The sequence below is a fragment of the Stigmatopora nigra genome, chromosome 10, assembly GCF_051989575.1.
Source record: "Stigmatopora nigra isolate UIUO_SnigA chromosome 10, RoL_Snig_1.1, whole genome shotgun sequence".
In the NCBI taxonomy this organism is placed as follows: domain Eukaryota; kingdom Metazoa; phylum Chordata; class Actinopteri; order Syngnathiformes; family Syngnathidae; genus Stigmatopora; species Stigmatopora nigra.
This window is the reverse complement of record NC_135517.1, coordinates 5,540,788-5,553,768: the sequence shown is the minus strand read 5'-3', so window position 1 is coordinate 5,553,768 and position 12,981 is coordinate 5,540,788. Positions and strand designations below refer to the sequence as shown.

Below are 12,981 nucleotides of genomic sequence, written 5' to 3'. Positions count from 1 at the left end.
GAGAATCCTGACATCGTGTCATGTTATATATATATGTCCCGAATTGTGAGCTTCTTGTGTAGTTGTAGCCTTTCTACTGTTGGATACACACATCTTGTTAGATAAATCCTTTGCAAATCATATATTGTGTATGCAGGGTTTTACAGCACTGGATCAGTAGAGGAATTATTTATATTGAGCTGAAAGGAAGAACAAATAAATATTACGTCTTATCTACGGGTATATCATATCCACTGCCTCCACTTGAAGGTTACATTCCTGCAATGTGGATATAGAAATAGATGTGTTTGTTTTGTTGTAGGAAGTGTACTTTTACCTAAGAGGATGGATTATTTATTGTTTTTAGCTACTTCATCTTACAAACTATTATACTATATGGTAAAATTTCGAGAATATCAGCAGTCCATTAAAAATATCTGTCAAAAAGTGCCTTTTTGTAGTACTATGGTGAATGGGGATTACGCAAAGGTAAGGTACAGATATACATGATGCCCCGAGAATTCAGTACTCAATTGTAATCCTGCTGCAGTCCTTTTCTTGGTAACTATGTGCATTATTTTCCTCTGATCATTAATGTACAAAGTAATCAATGGTAGTTAACATGTTAGAGGAGATATAAAGCACATTTCTCAGAAAGCTTTAAAGCTATAGACGTTTGGGCATAAAAAAAAAAACATCTATTGTAAAATTTGCTGCTCTGCTGCCCACATCAATTTGATTGATTGATGTTGTGGCAGAAAATGCATGGGGACACAGGTGAAAGAAGATTCGAGAGATTTTTGGTGAGCTATGCAAGTTGAAGCTTGCCAGGATTTTACAAAAGGGAGCAGAAGAATTGAATGTAATTTGCTTTAATATTCCCCTTTTTGCAGCCTATTTAAGTTAGCCTAATTGTCACATTTCTTACCTTTTAACTATCATACATACATACGCCTGTGGTTTTATGGTGGTTGTTTGAGGGTTTTTGTCTAAACCAACTTTGTGGATAATTGTGGGTCACATTTTGGGCTTTTCTTACATTTTCCCATCCTCATATCCCCCCACTGATTTTGATGTTATCCTCATGTGAATTGTTAAAGAGGCCACAGTCTTCATCCTCAGGCTTCTAGTGGAATACAACACAAATATCTGCCTTGGCTAATGACAGCTTTGGGGCTTTAAATGTACTGAAATCTCAGCCAGACATCCATGTTGCTCTTAATTTAGTTCACTTGTGATTACTCCACTTTGTTAAGAGGTTGTACCGTTCTATACCATGAATGATTGTTACTTTGTTCCCAGAACTGGCATGTTCCAAAACAAACATTCTTCATCTTAAATCTCCATCTGTGTTTTTTTTTTAACATTCTTAGACCTAGTGCATACTAAAGGAATACAGTTTATACTCACCTAAATGATCATTGTAAATGCATTCACGTGTGTGGATTTCATTGTAGTTTAAAAAATAAAAATGCCTAAAATAAAGATAAATGCAACCAGCACAAACCAACTCATAATAAACACCCAAAAGACAGAGAAGACGGAAAAAGAAGAATATTGTGGCAAGATGAGTGTGTACGTATGACTCATTGGTCACATCTTCGGTAAAATTCCACAACTAACGGCATTGCTTTCTGCCTTTTTCCCATCATGTGTTGTCATGACCAGGAACTCAAGTCGTTTGCTTGCCTTATTATTTAGTTTTTACTCATATTGCCTTTCCTACACAACCCATCCATTTTGGTGAATTACAGTGAATGCACTGACCTGATTTCAAACCTAATTTGTCTGCATGTCATACTTTTACTAAGTTTTAGAAATAGGTGTAGGTCCCCATTGCAAACTGCAACTCCAATGATAAACAATGTGAAAGGAATACATTTCCCGAGTGTCTGTCAATTGAAGCTTTTGTATTGGATCTGATTAAATTGTGCAAGTAGTGTTTAAATGACATAAACCTATAAATTTAGCTATCCGCAAGTTCTGTATTAATTTCCTGTAAGTGAGCTCTTCTCTCATTTTTAGTTTGCACAATCTATGCTGAAATTGGTTATTTATTGGGGACATCTGGGCCTCCTCTGTTTTGTAACATGAGAAATTAGAAAACTAAAGCCAACTCTTGCTCTTTGATGGATGGCTTCTGTTGCAAAACTTTTTTATGCTTTTATTTTGTTGGTGGATGAAGTAGCGTTTACTGTTGCCACATTGGTAAAAGTCAATATTTTCCTTATTTAAGAAGTTTGGGCCAGTCTAAAAAGTTTATAGAATGCTGTCAGATTAGTCAGAAAAAAAAGTATGAAAGAAAAGATGCATTTTTCAGGGCACAGTCATTGCATTGGTTTTCTTATAATGTCAGCGCCTGTCAGAATATATATGAGAAGTTGTGTTCTGGTATATTTTATGCCTTTGAGAAAAGCTATAAGTTGTAACTGTGGCATGTCATATTTCTTTTTCCCCACCCTACAAATACTTCTGAAATCATAATGAATAGTAAATTTAGCTTGGCAGGATAGAGAAAAATCAATGTTTAGGTAGTGAAAGTATGTCCTATCTTTAGTAGACTAAACTCAGTGACTTTTTAACCCCAGTAGACATTGCAAGAGTCTCACAATGTTTTGAATAACCTCACTATGCAATTACCTCAGCCAACACGCCCACCTGGTGTTTTTGTGTGCCCTGACAGTTCTATTATTTTCAATACTTGAGGCTGGAATCATTATAGTACCATAGTACCACTTGAGAATGTCACAATATGGTTGTTGTTGCTTTTGTTTATACATATTTCATAAGTGTCTTCGTGTAACTAAGAAAAGTTACAAAAACACCATTCCACAATAGTATAGAAAAGTTTAAACTATGGTTACGGATGTGCACACACCATTTTTGACAAACTATAATTTTAATGTAACAGGATATTTTGCGGAACTGAATGTGGATCTTGATTCTAAAGAGAGGGTGTAAATTGTGTTGTGTTGTTGACAGTTCCAATCATTGACGACTTGTTTGAGGGTGCTTCAGGACAACTAAGCTTACTGCAAAATCAGTATTGAAAAGATATAAAGGTTTGTTTAATGGGTTTGCATTCTAAGAACAACATTACCTCAGCTAAGGCAAGTATAGATGCATCTAGGCCATGCAACAAAACGGCAGTAGGCACTGTGAACATTGTAATTCACATGCACATTGTTCCCCATAATGCCCACTTCCTCAATATATAACTCTTTTTTAAGCATTCATATACTTAGATTAGGCCGCTAGATCGGAACAGGTTTGCTGCTTTTTAACTCATCCCTGCAGGGGAAAATCTTTTTCCTTTCTGCTTTAATATAGAGGTGAAGGAAAAGGGTCAGGAACAAATCTTCCCTCCTGGCGCTAGTGCATGTCATCTCTCTCAAGGCTGTTTCAATTGAGCCCATCCGTCTAGTTGAAGGAAGCTTTCCTTGTAATAAAGTAACTTCTGCGGTCAACTCTGAAAGGTGGATGTGCACCCCTGTTGACAGTGTGCAGCCTCAATGTCTGCTGGAAGTTTGGAGTGCCCCTGTTGCTCACCAAATGCAGACATCTAACTTATTTATAGCCATGTTGTGGGTGTGAGGAAATTGGGCTGTGGCAGGAGGAGAGGGTGGTGTTTGTATTTGGAGAAAGACGTTTCCTCACAACGACACTGAACACATCTTGAAGCCCAAGCAGTAGAGGTGTGTGTATGTGATGCAGCCCGAATGGAGATGAGCCAAAATAGTCCCTACCTTTGTAAACAAACACGGTGCTCATTGATAGCATGTGTGACATTCCTCCATTCCATCTCAGTATCCCACTCAAGCTCTTTTATGACTCCCCCCTCACCCCCGTTTTGACTTTCAATCCACCAACTTCCCAAATGCTCCCACTTCACTCAGTTTGTTCTTTTATGTCATCCAATATGATTTATGCTATATATTTCTTTTTAGTATCCTCTACAAGGATTATTTTTCATTTCTGTTTGTTATAGTAGTAACAAAAACACATTTGACACCCTAAGACTATGGAACAATTATGGGTTGAAATTCCTTTTTTAAAAGATGATTTAAAAAAACAGAAATCAATCAGAAGAAGATGCCTCCATTCTTTCCAATCCAATTATTATTTTATGCTCACTGAAGTATTTTTTGATGAACCAACATCACAGCAATCATCGCTTTGGTTTTCCCAAATTACAGACGGTTTTCACCTTATGCAATTATAAAACACAGTTATAAAGTTAGACTGTGAATCCTTGCTATTTTGCTCTAACATGGACTGCAAGGGCTTGCCATTTTTCTTAACAATTTCTCATGGTACAGTAACCCTACCTCCACTTTGCTAACCTCCTGACCTACTTCCTTTAGCTCTGTGAAATGTTTCTGTCACCAGCATCTAGAACTCCTCCCACAGCTTTTATTGGAAACAGAGCATCATGCCAGGCTCCAGCATGTCAAGCATCTAAATAAACCATGTGTCGTAGAAAAATGGAGCAAGAATATTTGCTTGCCACAACAGTTGTCAATACATCCAGAAATGCAAACAAACAAGACGTAGGATGAAAATAGTCTAGGCATTTTAGTGTAATCCTGGCTGCTGTTCATGAATAAATTAAAACCTTGTGACTTCTCAGACAGAACTTACACCACAGCAACCATACAGACACGCATACATTGTGTGGAGTGTGGGGATGAGTGGAGTTTTATGTCAGGTTGATTTCCTTGTATATAGCTTGAGCTCCATAGTGGCTCGGTTATAAACGTTAATGCTGTCCAACTGCATAGCTGCCTTCATCCCATCAGCTATAGGTAATAATTTCCCTCTTTCTATCAATCTAGTGGTCATACCAACGTTATTTAATTCTTCTTTTGTAGGTCTGAAACACATTTAGACTTGAAAGCGCTTATCAAAGGTTTGACAGGGTCATTACCCGCACCGGTCTGCCAGCGTTCCAGAATGATTGTGTCCACTTTTCAATCAGAGGTGGGAATTCACACTTGGGTACCAAGAACAGAAAGCTCTAGTTAAGGCTTAATTTGTGATGAAAAAGACCTCTCGCTGTTAGAGAAGTCCTAGCGTAGTGTTCTACCTGTCTAGTCGTGCTGTGCCCTTGAGCAATGTTTGCATTGGTTTTTTAGTAGACAAAACTACATGGTAGTTTAGTTGAATATCTTAGTGTTTTGCTACTTCATTGTTAATACTCTTTATTATGTGCTAGTTCTACAATTAATCATAACTAAAAATGACAAAATAACAGCTTGAAGAAAGTTTTCTTAGTCCTTATATTGAGAACTGTCCAAGCAGTATTTTCTTCTTTTCTTTTCTTAAAAGAAAGAGAGAGTGAAATACGGGAGTCAAAAACAATTATTTAAATTGTGTGTTTGACTAAGTTAAGGTTACATGAACAGTGCCCATTATTTTTTAGATGGATTCCCTTTTATGCTGATTTTCTTCTATGATGTGGGTCTGTATCCGTCAATAATATAAGAAAGTTCACTTTATTACAGTTTTAAATTGAACTTCCCCTGAGGGATTGAAGCTGTAACTTTTTATATATAGTACAAGCAAAACAATTTTCACTCTAATGCATATACGAATATGGCAGGAAAAAGGCAAACTTTCATAACACTAGCTGCTTTTCAGTGTCATAAGGTCCTTCATTAGTCACTGACAACACCTTATTAAAGCAAACTCAATATAGAACCAAAGTTCACTTGCATTTTACGAATACGTGCTTATTCATCAATTCATTCATCAATCAAGAGTTTGGCTAAATATCCATTGAAACACTAATTTGCAACAGAAGAGCCGTTTGTAATCACTTCAGTAATTTTATGTTGTATTAGCAAGTGACACCATGCGTAAACTGAAGTTTGGGTGAAAATTAATATTATACAATGTGTGTATTAGGGTGTATACTAGGAATTGAAGTATCTTCATTCGAGCACAATCATCATGTACATCGTATGTTGTTAAACCAGTGCTTTTTTTTCTTTTTTAAAAATGTTCTACAAGTAGACAAGATTATCAAACATATTCCTATTTACTCAGAAGTGCAAAATGCCTGAAGAGTGTAATTTACATAACACCCCCTGATTACATACACTTACAATCTATACTATGCCGTTCATGAATGGATGTGATGCACTTTAGATTTAGAGGAATGCATCCAATCTTTCAATATTCATTCATTTCTTATCCGAGTCCCTTATTACTGGCAAAACACATATATTTTTAGAAAAATTATAAGTTGTCCTCAGTATGTACAAAAAGTAAAGTAAAATAATGGCCCTAAAATCGAGCTATGCACAGTGTGCTACTTTTGTTACACCTATCTTTGGACTATGTACTTAACTATTTTTGTTTTGTTAAAACATTTTAAAATATACTTGCAATAATGTAAAGCACATTGTTTATGAAACAGATAAATAATGCTAAATAAATAACCCTCTATACACTTACCGGAGAATGTAATTTGTTTTCATTTTCTCTAAATATAATTGAAAGGAGTCTTATTTGGTTTGACCATTATGTTGTACAATTGAGAAAACTGCCCTGAATGCTTTTTTTCCCCAAGATGTATTCTTTTTTCGTCTAACCCTCTTTCCTTTCCGTGAGCTTGCAACCATTCGAGCAATAATTCGAGCCAGTAAACAAATTGATGCATCCTCCTAATGAAATGTCAGGAGTAAAAATATTTTTGTTCTGATATGATTGTAGTTTAGTGGCTTATTGTATTCTGTTTTGTTGTTTTCCAGCTCCAAAGACCTGTAGCCCAAAGCAATTTGTATGCAAAGACGGCGTGACATGTATCTCAAAAGGATGGCGCTGCGACCGCGAGAAAGACTGTCCAGACGGCTCAGACGAGGAGCCGGATGTTTGTAAGTGTTCTCCAAAAATAGTCCTTACTTCAGCAGTACATTTGTTTTTAGTTTACTCTGTGCAAATGGGGTTGGATTTACAGTAAAGTCAACTTTGGCTGTCATCATTTTAAAGACTTTGAAATATTTAAGAATGCCTCTTCTTATTTTCAACCATTCATACATACCATGCAGTTTATATTAATTAATAACACTTACTTAGCTTCATTTGTTAGAAGCATACACATTTACTATTAATTTAATGGAGCTTGAAAACATGTACCCTGAATTGGGTGCTACAAATATGGATTTTAAACAATCTGACTGTCAAAGATTGATGATTTATTACATTTATTTAGTGAGCAAAGTGAAAACAATTGAATGTTTTGTTTGCTCTCGCTAATGGTCACTTTGCCTTTAGGCTGCCCCGTGATGGCCAATTAAGAGCTTTTAAATGTTTTTCTTTCTTTTCTTTTTTGAAAATCTGTGATGAATGAGACTTCCTCTTATTCTTCCGGCGCCATAGTAGGTGCAGTTAATGAGAAAAAATCCAAACTGAATGTACTAGAAAAAGACAGCCATGGTTTCATAGTGAACCTGAGAGATTAAATGCATTCAGGCTGGATCTCTGGGGAGGGAATGAGAGGTACAGTGTCTCTCTGGTCAACTTTTTAGCAGTATTTTTCCAAGAGGACAGCCGGTTTGGACATAGAGGAAAAAGTGTTCGCCTTCATGTGTGCGTATAGGTTTGACATGTTTTTGGAGGGTTGGCATAGTGTTAGAAACTGGGAGGCCAGAGTGAAGCCTCAAGTTGAAGTCTAGACGCAAAGACTGTAAAAGTTGGTCTGGAAGTCATTATAGACGCGCCCACAGCAATGGAGAAACCTGCTGTTTTGCACAACCTGCGCTTTCCTCTTTCTCCTCATCAGTGGGCGAGCCTGCGTCCATGTCTCTATCTGGGACAGAAACAACAGTGACTGCATCACTTGTCTCATTCCACGCCTCCCTTTTGCCAGAACTTCAGAAAAACAACACTTGCGGGAATAGTGCACTGAAGGAGCTTGACTTCACACTGTGGTAGTGGAAAAGCTTGTGAGTCAGAGACGGGCCTTCACTATGTGGCCTAAAGGGTTGGTCCCAAACCATCGGTCTGTGAGTTACCTAGTGCCGGTCCATCAGAATTAAAAATATTAAAGTTGTCATTCTCGCCCTCCTACTTGAAATGAAAAAAGTTCAGAGGCTGTTTTAGATTTTTTTAAACCTAATTATCTCTTTGTCAATGAAGGTTTTTATGACAGGTGAAGGAAGATCATTTTCTGTCACAGCAGGGTGTCGGTAAAGTTCATTTTCCATCATGACGACTTGAAAAATGGCATTATGTTTCATATTTCATCGCTTTTCTAAATACAGAGTCCAAGTAAGGTTATGTGCGTTTGAATAGACTGTAATTGTAGTTATCTTTGGAAGTTGGAACTGTAGACTATTATTGACTCCTGTCCATCATCATACTTTTGTAGATATGGCCATAAGGCTTGTGTTTGGCTCACAACCGTCCAATCCATTACCATAATATGAAGGCAGGTTCCTTCACTTCTGTTTGTTGTGATGCATAAGTACATTTCTTGAGGAAGTTTGTGGTTCAACATTGCATAAGAAAGGTTTATTGATTCCTTACGTGGATGCAGTTTCACAGTGGCCCTTGTTAACGGGATTGGCTATTGCTAGTGAAGTCAGCCACTGTCCACTGCAGCTGCTCTGTTTCTCCCACAATACTGTTCTTTGTACCCCGGGGTGGTGGGCCAGACTGAGATAGAGAGATACTGACAGAGGACAACAAAACTGAACGGTTCCATGGACATATGCCCTTTTGTACAGATATACATTCCTAATTGATAAAAATAGAAGCGATACACCCGATGACAATCTTCAAGTCAGGTGTAGGGTCTTGCAGTGTTCCTACAAGTGAGGTTGCCCTGGAAACATAAGAAGCGTAATGATAATGTCCACAGACGTGGCAATTAATTAAGGAAACTTTTGCAATCTGTTTATACCCAAGCAGCAATGCGCCTTTCAAAATGTTGACAGCCTTTTAATAGGCCAATTTCTAATGTTGGAGTACAAAAGTGACACTGTCTTGTGTTACTTCAGAATATCTTATAAGGTGTTCTTATCTGGGCGGCATGGTGGCCCGAGTGGTTTGGACACAGCCACACAGCTTTGAGGTCCTGGGTTCAAATCCAGGTTGGCCCACTTGTCATACATTGGTTACAGTGTTCAGTCCTAAGAAAGAAAATGAAGTGTCTGATCTTGACACTGTTGCGTTAAACCCACATAAGAGTTTGTGCTTATCAAATAATTGATTTCCCTCCTTTTCTTCAGTAACAATTGATTCTGTGGTAATTGCCAGACATGGTCTATCAAGAAAATGTATTCACTTGCTTACTTCGTGTAATAATTATTAGCCGAGTGACATTCATGCGTAGGGCTAAGCTTTTTTGAAGTTAAAGGTAAAAGCCATCACATCAATTATCTGTGCTGTTTATTCAAATGGAAAATGCAGGCAAACTGGCCTCATCCTCACTGACTCTGGGCAGTAGGTGGTGGACACCCTGCCCTAGTTGTCATTGATGTACAGAGAACATTTTCTGAAGTTTGGCAGACAATTCACATTTCTCAAGTTCGGGGTATTTGATTCCGTTTTTAGTAACGCGTAACTTTAGCCAAACATCACTAGCAGCCAAATGTCAACATATGAAACACTATATTTAATGATGTGCTGGTTTGCCCCACCATTTTAGGCCGTTTTTAGACTAGTTGGGCCAAAGTTGCCCCCCAGAGATGAACACGAACGGCCAGACTGTTTTCAGACTGAAAAAGCGTGTCAGGGGTTTAAACTGGGGAAAAAAAGATCATTATGTAATCCCAGCAGGACTCCCCACAGACAGTGTTTGGGAATGCCAGAGGCACTCTAAGGGGACATGAGAGAGCCTGGGACGACAAAAGGGATTAGAATGCAGCCTTGTTTCCAAGATGAACTGTTATAAAATATTTGGACTGTGAAGTAAAGGCATATACACAGATGCAGAACATCTGCTTTGGACTGGTGACTTGGTCTTTTAGAATGACGCCCCCTGTATGACATTACTAGTACTTTGAAAAGCTGTTTAATGTTGATCTTCTCGTGTTCCTCCCCCCCTAACTGTCAAAATAGTGGCTGTTTAGTGAGATATCAGCCAGCTGGTTTCACTGAAGATCACACTCTTGGGTCAATCGGCATCGTCGTTACACATCTGTTTTAAATAATAACATGGAGGATCCAATTTTTGTACTGATAGATGACCTCTACTAGCCACTTTTTCCTGCCTTGCGGGCAGTCTTTGGACCCCAGGGTGTTGGGCTAGATGGAATGCCCCCACCATGAAAATAGTGCCTTTAGTTAGATTTCAGACATAAACACAAAAGCATATTGTATCAATTGAGTTCTAGATTGTGTAATGCACACTTGTTTGCTGGATTGAGTCAACTAAATGGCTGCTCATCAAGAAACCTAAACAAAATATACTCCAAATGCTTTGGATCACAGTTTTCTCAAACTGTATACCAGTAGTTCAACTTTTCTGACAGGCCGTGTCCCCTCAATAAAAGTACCCTGTGTATTATTTATTTAGGAGGTATAGTTATAGTTTGGTAAATTATTTATTGTCATCTGTTTAGCTGAGATCTGTGAACAGAAAGTGTTTAATGTTTAAAGCAAATAGTTGGGAAATTGTCATTTTATATACATCTAGAGAATTTAGTGACACCTGTTGCCATGGCGAGTTGTTACATCACCTCCAAGCCTAATGCGTGGGTGGCATGGGAAGAGCGGCATAATATAATCTGTGACTAATAAACTGCTCTTGTAGTTGGAAGAAGTCATCTCATTGTCAGTTGATATGGTAATGTTTTGACAAATGAAGATGAAATCAACTCTCAGTGAAGAGATACTACTAGAATTTAAATGGCTCATCAGCTACTTGCTGTATTTCCCAGTCTTTCTTTTTTTCATACTTTGGCTGGGCCTTCAACAAATACTCGTGTGTTATTTTTCTCTCTCTGACCACCTACAGCCAGTTATGTTGTTTTTTGGCTATAGTTATCTGAAAATATGTTAACAGATGCATATTTTGACACTTGTTATTACTTAAACCTAAATATGTTTGTTCTTGGTTTCTAACCAAACAAAAAATGTGACTTATACTCCAGTACATCTGTTGACATAAGAGTTTTTCAATTAACTGTAGTCTAAAAATCTAACACAACAGACTTTCTGTGGTCAGAGAGAAAGAAAATGCACAAGATAAGACACTCTTGAGTATTAGTCGCAGGCCCCACTTATGAAAAAAGTGTGTCTGATAGTCAAGAAAGTTTAATAATCAATCATCAAGACCTCACCACTGGGTCTCATGTCCCTACCACCCCTATTTCGTCCTCATGCGGCTGTGCCACAGGACGGATCAAGGTCTGGACACGACCCCGCTTATAACACGGCGGCTCAGCGTGATTTGAATGGGGCCACAGCCGATTTATGCCATCAAACAATGGCTTTATTTTGCATGGCCTGACTCCATCACACTGCCCAATGGAGCATGTGATCCACCTCTGTGTGCAGCGACTTAATGACTCCACACGTGCAAGGTGAAATCGGGTCCGTCTTAATTTTACGATTGTTTTCCTGCAAAATGATTAACTTTTATGTGCACTGAATATAGAGATCTGAAATCCAGACTCTGGATGAACGAGAATATTTCCTGACAAGAAAATGTTGTGTAGAAAGTAAATGTAGTTTACAATAATGTTAAAATCACTTTTTAGAAATGACTCTTTAGGACTTCACTTGGACTAAAACAATGTCCATCAATCTTATTTTATGCACCATGTACAAAAACAATGAAAAACTTTTTTGGGGGCCCCCAATTACTTCAAAGCTCAAAACAAGAAAGTTTTACCGGTCGTTTGATTACTCGTAAAGGGTCGCCTAGCGGCACACCTGAAGCTTATTATGGAGCACTTTGTATTTGAGCTGTCCTCATGTTAAATCCCTTGACCAAACAGAAGTAGCCTTGGGTCAGCTAGCCTAGGGCCCCGTGTTTTTATGGCTCCCTGTTCTAGAATGTATTAATCCAAAATAGGCGGATTTAAATCGTCAGCTTAAGGTCAGGAGACCCAGCACGGGGGCGAAAATCACACGGCACCCTGATCCATTTAATTTACTTGCCCCTCACCATTGTCTTCTGATTCTGCTTACCTTTTTAATTTAGGTGCATAACATTACTTAATGACTTCAAAACCTCTTTTCTTGGTGACGTATTTTGTCACAAACAAACGTCGAAGCGCAGTGCTCACCTTAAAGTCTGTGCAGGGGAAGCACGGGCATTGGCTGCACCAAAGTCGGTCGGGTGAACCACTACACCATCAGGCAGTGTTTATTTAGTTTTGTTTATTTTTTCGTAATTTATTTTTGTGATCATTATTCTTTGTTGCTATGATGATGATTCCAGCTTCAAATGGGGAAAAGAGTTGTCTTTGTTCTTTGCCTGTTTGTTCTGTTGCCGGGCACTTTGACTTCTAAAGTGTGTGACTGCTGTTGGGAGCGGCTGCACAAAATAATGAAGACAGACTTCTTGCTGAGTCATTTGTCCTTTTAGTGGATGAAATACTGGTCAGAGTCAAAAGGCACCAAAACCTCATCCAGGAAAAAAATCTTCAACCCAGAATGATTCAGTTGAAGAAGCATCTGTGTCTTCTCGATTGTCTTAGCCAATTTACAGTCTTTTTATTTTAAAGTTATAGTTGCAGAGTCCTGATGTCTTCTGTGGAATTTTAGTTTGTCTGCCGAGACTGTTGTTTACTCGAGATATTTTTTTCTCTCTTGGTGATCCCAAGATATCTCTCAGCAAACAGCACCATGAAAGTTGGCAAGCTTCTGCACTGGCATGCTTATTGTGGGTGTTTAGTCTGTGTGGATGTGTGCATACTGTTGATGCACTGAAGGGGCTCGTTTGGTCTGGATAATAGTGTGTTTGTAGTTCTACATTTTTTAATGGCCACACTAACTAACATTGTGGATGTCAGCCAATGGTTCCTCAGCCTAAATGCTATACAG

The 12,981-nt window shown here is 38.3% G+C and overlaps 1 protein-coding gene and 1 long non-coding RNA gene across 5 annotated transcripts in view; one reads left to right on the top strand and one right to left on the bottom strand.

The window, feature by feature from the left end:
- LOC144202555 (low-density lipoprotein receptor-related protein 1-like) overlaps positions 1-12,981 on the top strand; it is a 72,780-nt gene that overhangs the window by 4,534 nt on the left and 55,265 nt on the right. For all 3 annotated transcript variants that reach the window (XM_077725370.1, XM_077725372.1, XM_077725371.1), the window contains one exon: positions 6,735-6,857. In XM_077725370.1, coding sequence (XP_077581496.1) covers positions 6,735-6,857 — 123 coding nt within the window. The remainder of the gene's footprint in view (positions 1-6,734; positions 6,858-12,981) is intronic.
- On the bottom strand, positions 6,269-12,436 carry LOC144202558 (uncharacterized). 2 transcript variants are annotated; one of them, XR_013327509.1, is made up of 4 exons: positions 12,222-12,423; positions 8,888-9,116; positions 8,512-8,809; positions 6,269-7,792 (listed from the first exon to the last, which is right to left on the bottom strand). It is a non-coding gene; the product is annotated as an uncharacterized LOC144202558 (long non-coding RNA). The 2 variants fall into 2 exon arrangements; XR_013327508.1 differs by lacking the exon at positions 6,269-7,792 and having other exon boundaries at positions 8,482-8,809; positions 12,222-12,436.